At 41.7% G+C, this 17576-nt stretch overlaps 1 protein-coding gene across 6 annotated transcripts in view; it reads right to left on the reverse strand.

The window, feature by feature from the left end:
- The window catches only part of cep135 (centrosomal protein 135), a 122516-nt gene that overhangs the window by 33885 nt on the left and 71055 nt on the right, over positions 1 to 17576 (reverse strand). For all 6 annotated transcript variants that reach the window (XM_072252683.1, XM_072252680.1, XM_072252684.1 and 3 more), the window contains 4 exons: positions 15050 to 15165; positions 10435 to 10589; positions 1957 to 2012; positions 1685 to 1853 (listed from right to left, as the gene is read on the reverse strand). In XM_072252683.1, the coding sequence (XP_072108784.1) occupies positions 1685 to 1853; positions 1957 to 2012; positions 10435 to 10589; positions 15050 to 15165 (496 nt within the window). The remainder of the gene's footprint in view (positions 1 to 1684; positions 1854 to 1956; positions 2013 to 10434; positions 10590 to 15049; positions 15166 to 17576) is intronic.

The following is a 17576-nucleotide window of genomic DNA, read 5'->3' on the forward strand; positions in this document are numbered from 1 at the left end:
ACCACTCCATCATCCAGATCATTGATGCATATGACCAACAACATTGGACCCAGTACAGATCCCTGAGGCACACCACTAGACACCGGCCTCCAATCTCAGTTATCTACCAGTACTCTCTGGCGTCTCCCATCCAGCCACTGTTCAATCCATTTTACTACTTCAATATTAATACCTAACAATTGAACCTTCCTAACTAACCTTCCGCGTGGAACCTTGTCAAAGGCCTTACTGAAGTCCATATAGACAACATCCACTGCTTTACCCTCGTCAACGTTCCTAGTAACCTCATCAAAAAATTCAATAAGATTTGTCAAACATGACCTTCCACACACAAATCCATGTTGACTGTTCCTAATCAGACCCTGTCTATCCAGATAATTATATATACCATCTCTAAGAATACTTTCCATCAATTTACCCACCACTGATGTCAAACTCACAGACCGATAATTGCTAGGTTTACTCTTAGAACCTCTTTTAAACAATGGAACAACATGAGCAATAAGCCAATCCTCCGGCACCATCCCCGTTTCCAACCACATTTGAAATATTTCTGTCAGAGCCCCTGCTATTTCTACACTAATTGCCCTCAAGGTCCTAGGGAATATCCTGTCAGGACCCGGAGATTCATCCACTTTTATATTCCTTAAAAGCACCAGTACTTCCTCCTCTTTAATCATCATAGTTTCCATAACTTCCCTACCTGTTTCCCTTACCTTATACAATTCAATTTCCTTCTCCTTAGTGAATACCGAAGAAAAGAAATTGTTCAAAATCTCCCCCCTCTCTTTTGGTTCCACACATAGCTGTTCATTGCTCTAAGGGACCACTTTTATCCCTCACTATCCTTTTGCCATATAACTGTAGAAACCCTTTGGATTTATTTTCACCTTACTAGTTTGCCTCCAATCCGATGACATTGGTATTGATTTCTCTAACTTCAGGAATGACTCCTCTCTTTCTATTACCCCCTCCCAGCTTCTCTCTTTTTTTCCATCCTTCATTTTGGTTACACTTTTGTTCTCCCTCTCTTTTCTCCTCCTTCCCTGTCCCTCACCTCCCTCCCTTTCTTCCATGGTGCCCTATCTCTCCTAGTAGATTTCTTCTTCTTCAATCCCTTATCCCTTCCACCTATTGCTTCTCAGCTTTTTACATTATTCCCCCTCTCCTCCCACCTAGTCTCTCCCATCCCCCACCAGCTTATACTCTCCCATCTTATCCTGGCTGCTGCACCCTTCATTCCAAGTCCTGATGAAGGGTCTTGGCCCAAAATGTCAACTGTTTATTTCCCTCCATAGGTGCTGCCAAGTCTGCTGAGTTCCTCCAGCATTTTATGCTTTAGTCGCCTTCTGTCGATTTTTAAAAGCTCCCAACCTTCTAGCCTCCCAATAAATTTTGCAAAATTGTATGCCCCTTCTTTTCCTTTTATGCTGTCGCTGACCTCAAATCTAGATTTGCCTTTTCCCTTGAAAAAAAAAATGTTCTTCATTCTACAAATTTCTTAGGTTCCAGCAGCAACCTGATATTCCCAGTCTACCAGCATACTAAAGTCCCATATGACCACTATTATATTATTATTCTTACATGACACTTTTAAATCTCAGTTGTAGCTTGCACCCCATGTCTATTTAGTTTTCCAAATATGCTAAATCTATTGAGTGTTTTCAATTTCAATTCAGTTTACCTGATTTTCTCTTGTCATTTGAGCCAAGTCATCTTGCAAGCAATGATTCTCTTTGAAAGCATTATCTCGAGATTGTTCGATTTGCTCCAGTTCCTTACGACTGGAATCAAGCTGACGACGTAAGGAATTTATTTCCCGATCTCGGTTACTCAGAGTGTTGTTCAAAAGACTATTAAAAAATGAAGATTTTTTTTGGAAAAGAAATACATTCTATACAGAGGAAGAAGAACAAGTCTGTATAGCAATTCTGTTGTTTTAATTGTTGTACTTACTCTAGTGCAGATTCCAGTTCAGTGACAGTAATTTTCATATTAGTTAAGGCCTTTTCCTATAAAAGAGAAAAAAAGCAGAAATATAATTTCTATAGCAATGGAAGTCAAGATGACCTATTACTATATCAGTACTGTTCAAATTCACTTAACCTTTGGACTGCATAAAAGCACAAAATGTTCATTTTGTTTCTTTATTCCATTCTTACAACTTCACTATTGGAGTAGGAGAGGTATACATAATAATATTAATGGATTATACCTAATATGAGGATTTGAAGTGAAAATGGTTTGTGGACTAATTGTACCACTTTTTTTTAAAAGAAAGGGAATAAATAATCTAAGTGCTTTATATTTGCCGATGGAATTAAGATTTCACACTTCCCAGTTGTACTAGCTTTTTAATAGAGTAATATAAAGGAATCTAAAGCCTAGCTCTATTCCTATGTCCTTCATTCAAGTGTAAGGATTTTGTACTGTTATGAGATGCTTATGTAGAGAGTAGTTGATACATTGAAGACAAAGACAACATTTAAATATATTATTGAAACACATATGGATTTCCCAAAGCAGTATTAATGATTATTTCAATTTATTTTCCCTAGAGAATTTTCTCAAGTGGCAATAGATTATGTATTTTTGAGAGTGGCAGTATAGGGAAAATTGATTTGTAAATGAGAACACTGAGGTATGATTTGAGTTGTGGATGTGCACATTATTCTTGTTTTAATCATTTCCGTAAGTACACAGCTCAGGAAATTCTACAAAGTTACAAGCAAGAATGGGCAAGTTTCAGATTTCTGGAGCCCATTGGTAAACCTATCACACAACCATGCACCTGAATGGTCGAGTAACTGCTCAGATCACATCTCTCCTCTACTTCACTAATTACTTGACCAGAATTTTCATTTCAACTACTAATTTGGTTTTATATTAACAGCCAGACGGTATGGAACAGGACATTGTACTCTAATAAAGATTAAACTCCCTTCTTACACACACACAAAATGCTGGAGGAACTCAGCAGCATCTACGGAAAAGAGTAACCAGTCGAATTTTTGGGCTGTTTACTCTTTTTCACAGATGCTGCTTGGCTGGCTGATTTTCTCCAGCATTTTGTGTATTGCTTGGATTTCCAGCACCTGCAGATTTTCTCATTTGTGATTAAACTCCCTTGTTCAGGAATAGTTCACTTTGTTTTATCAGATATCTGTAACTTCCTCTTCCATTGGGTCATTATTCATCAGAGACTATGAATGTATTTGTAAGAGACAAAGGAGGACATTTAACCATGGATATTTTCAAAATGTCTTCAAGGAAAGACAGATGTAGAGTCCTATACCACTGTTCATAGATGTGTGTTGCCCAGAAACATCTTACAGTAAATGATGTAATCTTAAAGTTTAGTCATAATTGTAACATGGAAAAATGTGACAACCAATATGTACTCAGCAGACTTCCAAATCTATATGATAATGAATTGAAAAAACTTTTTTCTTTAAACGTTGCTAATCCAGAGATAAATTTTCAGGGTGCAACTAATAGCCCTTGTTCTTCTTTAAAATAGTACGAGGAAAAATTTTATAGGGCAGTATGGATCTCAGAATAACATTGTGTTTTCAAAAAAATAGTACTGTGAAAAGGGTATTCTCTCAATTTTCCAATGGGAGCATCAACTGAGACCTTTGTACTCTATACAACTTGAGCAAAAGTGTTATCACTGTCATGTGTGACACCAAGCAGAGCTACCGGATGGATGATGCTAATGAGAGAGGTAACGGAAGAAAATGGAGAAACATTCAAAATGCTAATAAGAGAGAAGAGAGAGATTAATGAGAAAGAAACACAATTCAGATATTGACAGACCTTTTGCTTTGAACCTGAACTGTTTGAAGTTTGATGGACAGGTGATACCCCAGCAGGGGGATAAAAAGAGCAGGTTTGCTAAGGCACGACATGCCACAAGACCCTGGAAAGAGCAGTGTGCCCCCACGTTGGTGGGAGTTTGGAGGGCTGGTTCGCGGGCATTGGTCAGAGGCTCACAGGGTGTAAAGGTACGATCGGTGGGAACCTGGGGTGTGTGTCCGCCCTTGCCTGGGTGCCGGGTTCATCGCGGAAGAACGATCGTATCCGGAATGGAGGGGTCACAGTCAGTGACCACAGCGGGATCAGAAGAAATCAAAAGGTCTGCCTAAAACCAACTGAATCTCTCACTCTCTCCCCCCAACGGTACAACAGCAGCGATTACTTTGATCTGCACTAAACTGAACTGAACTCTGCTTCATGTAAGACTGATCATTTTACCCCGAGACTGCGATACAGCTTGATTGATTCCTATTACCCTATTTCTGTGTATATGTGTGTATTATCATTGCTAACCTGTTACATTTATATCCTTGCGGTTAGTGTACTATATTACTTATTTCTTTAATAAAACTTTCTTAGTTCGTAATAATCACAGACTCCAACGAGCGTTCCATTTCTGCTGGTTTGGCAACCCAGTTACGGGGTACGTAACGTAAATGGGGATCTCGTCCGGGAGTGTGAACGCCAAAATTGGGACTGGGTAAATTGATTGGGTTAAAATTCCCGAAAGGAAAAAAAGAAGGCAAACAGCAGAAATGGAGATTGAGTAATTTCTAAAGGCGCCAACCTTGGAGGCATTAGAGGATGCCAGGAAATCAGAATTGGCAACTGTTGCAAAATGGCTGAATCTTTTTAAGGGGAAGCCGACAATGAGGAGAGCGGAGATGCACAGAGCTATCATTGAGCATTATGTATCTAAAGGTGCGTTTCCCCACGGGGAGCTGGAGGTGGTGTCCATGAGCAAACCTGGTGGAGAGGCAGTGCAGCTGCAGATGGAAAAATTAAGACTCGAGCATGAGTTCCGAGTACAGCAGCTAGAACGGGAAGAGAGAGAGAAGCAGAAGGAAAGGGAGTTTGAGCTGGAGAAGTTAAGGATGACGCTAGAGAGGGGCCAAATGCCGAACCAAGGTGGAGGGTTCAAGGTGACCCAGGAGGTTAGGTTGGTTCCCCCATTTGAGGAGGCCAATGTTGATCGGTACTTTCTACATGTTGAAAAAGTCGCTGCAAATCAGGACTGGCCGAGGGATAAGTGGGCTGTTTTGCTTCAGAGAGTACTTAAGGGGAAGGCTCAACAAGCTTACTCAGCATTGTCAGCAGAAGATGCCCAAAGGTATGATGTGGTGAAAGAGGCTATACTCAGGATTTATGAGTTGGTCCCGGAGGCATACCGGCAAAGGTTCCGGAATGTGAGGAAGCAGTGGGGCCGCATGTATTTAGAGTTTGCCCGTGAGATGCAGATATATTGTGAGCGTTGGTGCGCCTCGAAAGGGGTCACTGGGAATTATGACAGACTGCTACAGCTAATACTGATTGAGTATTTTAAAAGTTGTGTCCCTGAAGGTATGAGGCCCTATCTAGATGAGAAAGAGGCAGAAACCTTAGCCGCAACTGCCAAGTTAGCGGATGAGTAGGCGTTAACACACAAAGCAAAGTTTACCCCGAGTAACAGCTACCAGAAGGGTAGTCGAGAGGGCAGAGAAAGTCCACCGGAAAAGCCAGAAAGTAAGCCGGGGACTAGTGAGAAGTGTACGGAAGACCGGGAGCAGTTTAGTAGGAACTCTTCTGGGGTCGTATGCTATAATTGTGGGAAAGCCGGTCACATTGCGTCCACGTGTTTTGCCCCAAAGGAGGAGTCGGGGAAAGGAAAAACGACGACTCCGACTGGCTGTATTGAGCCGGCAAACAAACCGCCAGGGGAGAAGAGGTCTGATAGAGTTCAGCAAGGGCGCGAGAAGTGTATTTCGGCTGGATTGGTGTCGGCGAAGGAGCGGTCAACCCCAGTTCCAGTACGGATCTGGAGAGACACTGGAGCTTGTCAGTCATTGGTCTTAAGGAGGGTGTTAGACTTTAGTGCAGAGACCGAGACTGGGGAGGTCAGTGTGATAAAAGGCATTGGGAAAGGGACTGAAGCAGTACCTTTGCACCAGATACACCTAAAAAGTGACTTGGTCTCCGGACCGGTCACGATAGGGGTGAGGCCCGAATTACCGATGGAAGACGTGGAGGTCTTACTCGGTAACGACCTCGCTGGCGGAGAGGTGTACCCAGCAGTAAAACTGACAAGCCAGCCTGCCAGCATTGAGGCCCCGCCCATGGACTCACAGGTTTATCCCGTTTGTGCAGTAACTCGGCGCATGTCGAGAAAGGCTGCTGAAGCGGATGTAGATTTAGCTGAGATGTTTTTACCAGCCTTGTACCAGGAGGGGTTAGAAAGTGAGAAGAAGGAGCATAGTGGAGCGGAAGGAAGTGAGGGAGTTGAGGTAGATTTAACATTAGCAAGGAAGGAATTTATACAGGCACAGGAATGAGACGAGGAGCTGATGGTTTTGACGGAGACAGCTCTCTCTGAAGTAGAAATAAAAAGGGAACCAGTAGGCTATTATGTGAAGGAGGGAGTACTGATGAGGAAATGGAGACCAAGTACCATGCCCGCAGATGAGGAGTGGGGGGTGGTACACCAGGTGGTATTGCCGAAAATTTATAGGGACGACATTTTTAACCTGGCCCACAAGATACCCCTCGGTAGACATTTCGAGGTGAGGAAAACAGTCGATAGAATTATGAAAGAGTTTTACTGGCCGAACATGAGGAAGGATATTATTGAGTATTGTAGATGTTAGCCCACACAGTTAATACATATTAATATGTTAAAAGCTTACCACGATAAGAAAGCAGATCTAGTCAGTGTTATCACAAAAATAAATGAGGCTGGGGTGCCAGATGATAAGGGGAAAACCCAACTTGAAAAGATAAATATGGTGCCGACCAGATTGGAGAACTCTATTGTTTTGGCCAACTTTGCCGATAAGGGCTCTCACTCAACCCCTGAACAGAGCGAGCCGCTGATAAAGCTAATTAACCAGCATGCAGATGTATGTCCGGATGTCTCGAGGCGATGCAAGGGGATGGTACATGATATTGTCGTTACATCAGATCAGCCTATTAAGCAACACCCCTGTAGGATGAACTTGGAGAAGGGCAAGCTGGTGGAGAAAGAAATTGAACACATGCTAGCCACGGGTATTATTAGGCCATCCAAATCGGAATGGGCTTCTCCCTGTGTGGTTGTCCCGAACTCGATGGGAGCATACGATTCTGTACAGATTACAGAAAGGTGAACGCAATCACAAAAACTGATGCTTACCCCATCCCAAGGGTAGACGATTGCATCGATAAAGTGGGGAGAGCTAAGTACATCACAAAGATCGATTTGCTGAAAAGGTACTGGTGCGTTCCTTTAACTGACCGGGCTAGAGAAATCTCAGCATTTGTCACTCCATCCGGGTTATACGAGTATAATGTTTTACCTTTTGGCATGAAAAACGCCCCAGGGACCTTCCAAAGGACGATTAATTCAGTGATAAAAAGGTTAAAGAACGCAGAAGCGTATATTGACAATTTAGTGGTCTGGAGTGACACGTGGGAGGAGCACATTGTGGCAGTAGAGGAATTGTTTAAATGGCTGTCTGAAGCCAACCTGACAGTGAACCTCGCGAAAAGTGAGTTTGGCCACGCTAAGGTCACTTATCTGAGGTATGTGGTAGGACAGGGGCAGCTGGCACCGATGCAGGCTAAGGTGCAGGCTATCTCTGAAGTTCCCATCCCGACGGACAAGAGAGACCTGAGAAGGTTCTTGGAGATGGTGGGGTACTATCGGAAGTTTTGCAAAACTTTGCGGAAATTACCCTCCCTCTTACTAAGCTCTTGCTGAAAAATGCGAAGTTTGTGTGGAACGACCTTTGTCAACAAGCCTTTGAGAGTCTGAAGGCGATTCTGTGTCACCACCCTGTATTGAATGCGCCTGACTTTTCAAAACCCTTCTCCCTAGCAACAGATGCTAGCGATGAAGCGGCAGGGACGGTGCTGTTGCAAACAGACAAAGAGGAAATTGAACACCCAGTGGGTTATTTTTCTAAGAAGTTTAATGTCCATCAGAGAAATTATGCCACTGTGGAGAAGGAATTACTGGCAATCATACTGGCATTACAACATTTTCAGGTTTATATTTAGCCCGCACGGAAACCACTGATAATTTACACTGATCACAATCCATTAGTGTTTTTGGCCACTATGAAGGATAAAAACAAATGCTTATTAAGTTGAAGCCTGGTATTACAGGAATTTGATATTAAGATAAAACATATAAAAGGAACTGACAAGGTGATTGCTGATTGTCTGTCAAGGTGTTAAAACTTAAAGTTCTCTGTATTAGCTGAATAGCTGATGACTACCTGTATATTAGTGTGTATCTTATAATGTGCATTCATGCCCATAATTTTTACCCCGGTAAAAAATCCTTTTAAGGTGGGGGTGTCATGTGTGACGCCAAGCAGAGCGACCAGACGGATGATGCTAATGAGAGAGATAACGGAAGACAATGGAGAAACATTCAAAATGCTAATAAGAGAGAAGAGAGAGATTAATGAGAAAGAAACAATTCAGCTATTGACAGACCGTTTGCTTTGAACCGGAACTGTTTGAAGTTTGATGGACAGGTGATACCCCAGCAGGGGGATAAAAAGAGCAGGTTTGCTAAGGCACGACATGCCACAAGACCCTGGAAAGAGCAGTGTGCCCCCACAAGTTGGTGGGAGTTTGGAGGACTGGTTTGCGGGAATTGGTCAGAGGCTCACAGGGTGTAAAGGTACGATCGGTGGGAACCTGGGGTGTGTGTCCGCCCTTGCCTGGGTGCCGGGTTCACCGCGGAAGAACGATCATATCCGGAATGGAGGGGTCACAGTTGGTAACCACAGCGGGATCAGAAGACATCGAAAGGTCTGCCCGAAACCAACTGCATCTCTCACTCTCTCCCCAACAGTACAACAACAGTGATTACTTCGAACTGCATTAAACTGAACCGAACTCTGCTTCACTTAAAACTGATCATTCTACCCATAGACTGGGATAGAGCTTGGTTGATTCCTATTACCCTATCTCTGTGTATATGTGTGTATTATCATTGCTAACCTGTTACATTTATATCCTTGCGATTAGTGTACTGTATTACTTATTTCTTTTATAAAACTTCATTAGTTCCTGGTAATCACAGACTCCAACGAGCGTTTCATTTCTGCTGGTTTGGCAACCCAGTTATGGGGTACGTAACATCACCAACTGTGAAGTTTCAGTCACAAATTCACAAAATCGTTGCCCACATCAAGGAAGAGGGATACCACTGGGAACTTCAAAGATGTGTGACCATGAACATTTTTCAAGGATGGAGAGAATTCTGACTGGCACCTATAAAGGAGGCGTGACTCAAGTAATGCTGTGTCAGGGCCGTCTTCAACCATTGCCACCCAGTGGCCAAAGATCTGCTGAATTCTATTCAGCTAGAGGCAGAGTAAACATGACTGTCACCTCATAGCAACTCCAAGAAAAATGGAGAAAAAAGCTCTGTCCTCCATACATAGCCTTTGACTTTATCACCCAGAGAGACTGTGGAACACCCTTAAATTCAATAGTTTATTTCAAGAGCCAACTCTTGGCATAGGCAGACACCGATGTCGAAATTCACCAGTGCCTTCGTACACCAGCATAGCCTCCGGTCAACTGAAGAAAACAGACAGGTCTGCCTCCTTTGAGACATGATATCCCTACAACAGGCATCTCAAAATACAGGAAAAATATCACCCATGCTGGCTCACTTATCCTTCCAGAGACAATGTCAATGTCCTCTGCCAGGCCAAAATTCCTAGCAGTAAGACCCCTGTTATTCTCAGCTGGCTACAGTGGGCAGGACGCATTGGTTACATGCTTGATATCAGCCTCCTGAAACGTACACTATTTCAGGCTCTATCATGGGAGGAGATTAACAGATGAACAGAGGAAAAGATTGAAAGATGTATTCAGAAGTTTTTGAAGTGCAACAACCCCATTGATTCCTGGAAATCTCCGGGCAACAATCATTCAAAGTCGAGAGAGAACATGTGGGGTGGTACTGAGTGCCTCAAGGCTATGCATCTGGAGGATATAGAGTCCTGCATAAGTGGCAGAAGGAGCTCACCACCTCACAAATTACCCAGCTGCCTACCCCATCAACCAAGTCATGCTCCACCAGAGCAAGAGTTTGTTGGTCCAGTTAAGCACTTTGGAACGCACAGAATGTAAACGGAAGCAAGGCATCCTCAATCCCAAAGGACTGCCTAAAATGACCAAAGCACCGCTGGCCACTAAACAAGGCATCCTCAATCCCAAAGGACGGCCTAAAATGACCAAAGCACTGTTGGCCACTAAATAAGTTAGGTGAAGGGACAGCTTATTTTGCAAATGAGATTTTTATGAAAGCTTAATTTCAGCAGTAAGTCACAATTCTGCTAGTTATTATGTTTAATCAATCTTGAACAGGATCCTGTTCCAAATGAAGGCTCACTGAAAAATAAAATGTACATTTACCCTGTTGGCAAGATTATCTTCTAAAGTTGCAATTTTCTCAGTTTTGTCATCCACAGCCTCCTGCAAGCAATCTTTTTCTTGATCCAGAGCAGATATCGTACTTTTTAATGCACTGATTTCTTCTCGTTGACCAGTAGTTTGCCTATTGAATTCACCTATACAATAAAATGCAGAAATTATCAAAGACCTTTGTGTGAATGTTGAATGAAAACAGAAAAATCCTGTGAAAACCCAGCAGGGTCCAGCAACATCTATGAAGAGAGGAATGTAATGCCATACATCCTGGTTGAAACATTTAGAAACCATAGAAAAACTACAGCACAGAAACAGGCCTTTTGGCCCTTCTTGGCTGTGCCGAACCATTTTCTGCCTAGTCCCACTGACCTACGCACGGACCATATCCCTCCATACACCTCCCATCCATGTATCTGTCCAATTTATTCTTAAATGTTAAAAAAAAGAACCCGCGTTTACCACCTCGTCTGGCAGCTCATTCCACACTCCCACCACTCTCTGTGTGAAGAAGCCTCCCCTAATGTTCCCTTTAAACTTTTCCCCGTTCACCCTTAACCCATGTCCTCTGGTTTTTTTCTCCCCCTGCCTCAGTGGAAAAAGCCTGCTTGCATTCACTCTATCTATACCCAGCATAATTTTATATACCTCTGTCAAATCTCCCCTCATTCTCCAATGCTCCAGGGAATAAAGTCCTAACCTATTCAACCTTTCTCTGTAACTGAGTTTCTCAAGGCCCAGCAACATCCTTGTAAACCTTCTCTGCACTCTTTCAACCTTATTAATATCCTTCCTGTAATTTGGTGACCAAAACTGAACATAATACTTCAGATTCGGCCTCACCAATGCCTTATTCAACCTCATCATAACATTCCAGCTCTTATACTCAATACTTTGATTAATAAAGGCCAATATACCAAAAGCTCTTTTTACAACCCTATCTACCTGTGACGCCACTTTTAGGGAATTTGTATCTGTATTCCCAGATCCCTCTGTTCTACTGCACTCCTCAGTGCCTTACCATTAACCCTGTATGTTCTACCTTGGTTTGTCCTTCCAAAGTGCAATACCTCACACTTGTCTCTATTAAACTCCATCTGCCATTTTTCAGCCTATTCTTCCAGCTGGTCCAAATCCCTCTGCAAGCTTTGAAAACCTTCCTCACTGTCCACTACACCTCCAATCTTTGTATCACTAGCAAATTTGCTGATCCAATTTACTACATTATCATCCAGATCATTGATACAGATGACAAATAACAACGGACCCAGCACTGATCCCTGTGGCACACCACTAGTCACAGGCCTCCACTCGGAGAAGCAATTCTCTACTACCACTCTTTGGCTTCTTCCATTGAGCCAATGTCTAATCCAATTTACCACCTCTCCATGTATACCTAGCAAATGAATTTTCCTAACTAACCTCCCATGCGGGACCTTGTCAAAGGCCTTACTGAAGTCCATGTAAACAACATCCACTGCCTTCCCTTCATCCACTTTCCTGGTAACCTCCTCAAAAAACTCCAATAGATTGGTCAAACATGACCTACCACGCACAAAGCCATGTTGACTGTCCCTAATAAGTCCCTGTCCACCCAAATGCTTGTAGATTCTGTCTCTTAGTACTCCCTCCAATAACTTACCCACTACCGACGTCAAATTTACCGGCCTATAATTTCCCAGATTATTTTTCGATCCTTTTTTAAACAACGGAACAACATGACCTCCGGCACCTCACCCGTAGACACCGACATTTTAAATATATCTGACAGGGCCCCTGCAATTTCAACACTAGTCTCCTTCAAGGTCTGAGGGAATACCCTGTCAGGTCCTGGGGATTTATCCACTTTAATTTTCCTCAAGATAGCAAGCATCTCCTCCTTTTCAACCTGTACAGTTTCCATGATCTCACTACTTGTTTCCCTTAATTCCATAGACTTCATGCCAGCTTCCTTAGTAAATACAGACGCAAAAAAACCTGTTTAAGATCTCCCCCATTTTTTTTGGTTCCGCACATAGCCGACCACGCTGATCTTCAAGAGGGCCAATTTTATCCCTTACAATCCTTTTACTCTTAATATACCTGTAAAAGCTCTTTGGATTATCCTTCACTTTGACTGCCAAGGCAACCTCATGTCTTCTTTTAGCCCTCCTGATTTCCTTCTTAAGTATTTTCTTGCACTTTTTATACTCATGCACCTCATTTACTCCGTTTCCTATACATGTGATACAACTCTCACTTCTTCTTTATCAGAGTTGCAATATCCCTTGAGAACTAAGGTTCCTTATTCCTATTCACTTTGCCTTTAATCCTGACAGGAACCTACAAGCTCTGCACTCTCAAAATTTCTCCTTTGAAGGCTTCCCACTTACCGATCACATCCTTGCCAGAGAACAACCTGTCCCAATCCACGCTTTTTAGATCCTTTCTCATTTCTTCAAATTTAGCCTTCTTCCAGTTAAGAACCTGAACCCTAGGACCAGATCTATCTTTATCCATGATCAAGTTGAAACTAATGGTGTTATGATCACTGGAACTGAAGTGCTCCCCTACACACACTTCCGTCACCTGTCCTAACTCGTTTTCTAATAGGAGATCTAATATTGCATCCCCTCTAGTTGGTACCTCTATATATTGATTTAGAAAAACTTTCCTGAACACATTTTACAAACTCTAACCCATCTAGACCCTAACAGTATGGGAGTGCCAATCAATATGTGGAAAATTAAAATCCCCTACCACCACAACTTTATGTTTCCTGCAGTTGCCTGCTATCTCTCTGCAGATTTGCTCCTCCAATTCTCGCTGACTATTGAGTGGTCTATAATACAACCCCACTAATGTGGCCATACCTTTCCTGTTTCTCAGCTCCACCCATAAGGACTCAGTAGACAAGCCCTCTAATCTGTCCTGCCTGAGCACTGCTGTAACATTTTCCCTGACAAGCAATGCTAACCCCCACCTTTCATTCCTCTGCCTCTATCACATCTGAAACATCGGAACCCTGGAATATTAAGCTGCCAGTCCTGCCCCTCCTGTAGCCAAGTTTCACTAATTGCTATAACGTCATAATTCCACGTGTCAATCCATGCCCTCAACTCGCCTGCCTTCCCCGCAATACTCCTAGCATTGAAATATATACACCTCAGAAGATTTTTACCACCACTCATAATCTTTCTATTTGCGGCTTTGCTTGAACTTTTAACATCATTTATTTTCAACCCAGCCACACTGTCAGCTCTGGCACTCTGGTTTCCATCCTCCTGCAAATCTAGTTTAAAGCCTCCTCAATAGCACTAACAAACCTCCCTGAAAGGATATTGGTCCCTTTGTCGTTCAAGTGTAACCCGTCTCTCTTGTACAGGTCCCACCTGCCCCAGAAGAGGTCCCAATGATCCTGAAATCTGAAACCCTGCCCCCTACACCAGTTCCTCAGCCACTTGTTCATCCTCCAGAGCATCCTATTCTTACCCTCACTGGAACGTAGCACAGGTAGCAACACTGAGATTACCACCCTCGAGGTCCTGCTTTTCAACTTCCTACCAAGTTCTCTATACTCACTCTCCAGGACCTCCTCACTCTTCCTTGCTATGTCATTGGTACCGATGTGCACCATAACATTTGGCTGATCACCCTCCCATTTCAGAATGTCATGCAAGCGATCAGAGACATCCTTGACCCTGGCACCCGGAAGGCAACAAACCATCCTGGATTCTCTGTCACAACCACAGAACCTCCTATCTGTACCTCTCTAACTATCGAGTCCCCTATTTGTCAAAGCTGTTAAGTTGTTTGAGAGTATCCCTGGCGTGTTTTTTTTTTAAAAACAAATCTCAGAAATAGTCAGATGATTAAAAATGTAAAATTTATAAGAAAATAAAATTAGAAGCATGCAAATAGCATTAAACACGTGTGCGTGTCCTCATAATCTAATCTAATCTAACAACCTGGGAAAGGTTTCCCTGCTAATGTAATAGCTTCTCTGTAGCGCAGTGTTTGGGTTATGACTGGAGATAACGGGGGCTTTGGAATGGCGCTGGGCAATGAGGAGAGATGATTTTCTTTCTTGTGGGCCTGAGAGAAGTTTTCACAGTCTTTTCTTTGGCAGAACATGGGAGAGGGAAGATGCCAAAATGGGAAGTAGTAGACTGCAGGACAGAGTGGACTTGGAATGGGGTCAGGAGTCGACAGCCGGGGTGAAAATCGTTGGAGAACGAACAGACAGAAAAACTGTGAGCTCCATTGTTGCGCATTAGACTATTTTATGAGAATGGCCCTTTTTCTTTTCTGTTTTCTTTACTAACCCTATTGTCAAATTAATAATTATAAAGCTCAATCGTTTAATTGCATATTGTGTACTGTTTGTTATTTGTGGTATCAGTGTTGCATAAAATTTTCCTGGATGAAAAACAAGCTAATAGCCTGGATTTCCTTGAGAAAGCCAAACTGTTCTGTCTTTATTCTGTAAGGACAACTGGGACTACTAAGAAAACATGCTCAAAAGTGGCAGAGCGTACCACCATAACATTTAGAAACCTAACTTGGACAGGAGGCTTGAATATTTAATTAATGATTCATAACATATTATTTTTATCACTTTTACCTAGCCTTTCCTCATGTCTGGTAACCCGATCTTGAAATGCCTGGAGCTCCTTGGTTTTCATTGACAATCGATGCTGCACATCTGCAAGAGATTTCTCCAGGTGTTCATTCTGTAACCTAAGCATTAATACAAAGTAACATTCTTTAGCGAGGATTATTATTGATTACTCATACATTTTGTCTCTGAACTTGGGAAACATCCTATACAGTGGTAACATCTTCTGACTAAATGATTAACATTTCTTGTTCTTTCTTTTCATCATGTTTCTTAATGCACGAGAAAATGAATCCTTTTGCAGCATTACGAGTAGACAATACAGGAAAGCGACTAAATAAAATGCCTCATGCAATCTTTAACCCCAAAGGATTAGATGAAAGCTTGTAGTTTATTTTACAAAAAAATGTTTATCATAGTGGAAAGCCAAACATTCTTCTGAAAAGAATCAGATGGACAAAATATTTTAAAAAGTACAAAAACTGACCGTCTGCCCCTCAGTATATCTTTTTTAAGAGTGGCCCTCTGCATTCAAAAGTTACATAACGTTGTTCACAGGCTGGCATGAATTGCTTTGTTGCTATTGCCTGCTGTCTGCCCTATTTTCAAAGCTCACCGAGAACCTTTGCGATCTTCTTTCATACTATCTCCCTACTGGATCTTTACAAGCCAAAACAAAAATTTTAATCTACTTTTAATTTCAAATTTTGAGTTGCCCAGCCCTGTGAAAGGTGCAAAATATTTTTGATTGATTAAGATCAATATAATATTTTGCATATAGATAGTATCTTTAACAAAGTGAAACACTATGGCATTTCATAAGTGTTTGATACAAAGACAAGAAAAAAAGTAATAGGGAAAATGATTAAAGTGAAAACCTTAAAGGAAAAAGGAGAAGGTAATTTCCTCACCTCCAGATGTTTGGGTGATTGAAGTCTAGGACATGTAAAAAGCCAGAATTACTTACATTTAAGAAGGATTTTGGGAACGGAAGGGATTACAGAGAAAGGCAGGATTAAGGACATAATCAGCAAACTGTGATCGTTAACTAAGATTTGTTTCAGTTCATGATATAAACAACAGTATTCAAGAAGCATGGAAGAAAGGAACCACCTAGGAACATATTGAAATAGTAAAGTCTTGAAATAACAAAAAAGTATAAATGAGGATTTCATTAAATGAGCCAGGGCAAGGCAGCAGGTATTTCTCAAACCTTGGTTTTCTTCCCATCCTTCCTCTCTTTGTCCCATCAACAGCCATCTAGACCCTACTCTCTAATCTGTACAGCCACTCCCTTTAGATCTACCCTCAGTCTAACGCTGTGAACATGTTTTACAGCATTAATTTTTCTGACTTTATGGCTAAGTACTTTGAGCTGTTTCATTAAGTTGAAGAAACAGCAGAAACAGAATTTAAATTGACTTTATGACTTACATCCTTCACATACACAAGGAGCAAAAATCGTTACATTACGTCTCCGTCTAAATGTGCAATTTATAGTAATTTGTAATAAATCGTATGTACAACAGGACAGTCAATTTCAAGTCTAGTTAATTGAAGCATATTTCATATTTATTTATATAACAGTCCGAATCTTCCATTCAATTCAGATTATTTTAGTAACCTAGTATCATGCTATTACTACGTTATTTTAGTAACCTAATAAATTATGCATTACAAAATGGCACTAACTCTGAACTTATGCACAGGTATAGATTAATGTGGACATCCTAAAGTTGCTGCTGACAATTTGTTGTACGTTCACAGGCTGTTGTTTGCAAGCTTCTCCAGGGCAAATAAATGCAAAGAACTGACTTACATTTAAGCTACATGCAAAAGAAAATCTTGCTATATTTAAGAACACTGAATCTTACACTACGTTAGCACAATATTCAAGCATTTACAGTATACTCAAATCAAGCCAAAAAACCAGCATAACACAGTATGAGGCCCTAAAACACACTGATGCATATTTAACTACTACTTTGAAAAATGTTTAATGACATATTGGCTTTTCTAACTTAATGTGTACTGTATATTCTAATACTCATTTAACAATGGATAAAATATTTCTTGCTTCCTAATAAACTGAGAATTTCTGAAACTGACTGGATGCTCAGTCAACGTGCTGAACCAGAGATCCTCCCAAAATAATGACCTGGCACAAGCAAGCATCAAAGAGGTTCTTCACAAAAATGTCTAGATCCATGTGTGGCATTTTCTTCAAGGTAGCACACTCTTCCCAATTCTTGGGCAAGGCTGCATACTTAGCTACCATTTTTTGTCCATTGATTCCCAAGTCCTTAGTCATCATGGCAGCAAGAATTTAATGACTTATTGAGAATAAATAGAAACATAGAAAACCTACAACACGAAACAGGCCCTTCGGCCCACAAAGCTGTGTCGAACATGTCCTTACCTTAGAAATTACCTAGGGTTACTCATAGCCCTCTATTTTTCTGAGCTCCATGTACCTTGTCCAGGAGACCCCATTATATCCACCTCCACCACCATCGCTGGCAGGCCATTCCAC

The sequence above is a fragment of the Mobula birostris genome, chromosome 3 (assembly GCF_030028105.1).
Source record: "Mobula birostris isolate sMobBir1 chromosome 3, sMobBir1.hap1, whole genome shotgun sequence".
NCBI lineage: Eukaryota > Metazoa > Chordata > Chondrichthyes > Myliobatiformes > Myliobatidae > Mobula > Mobula birostris.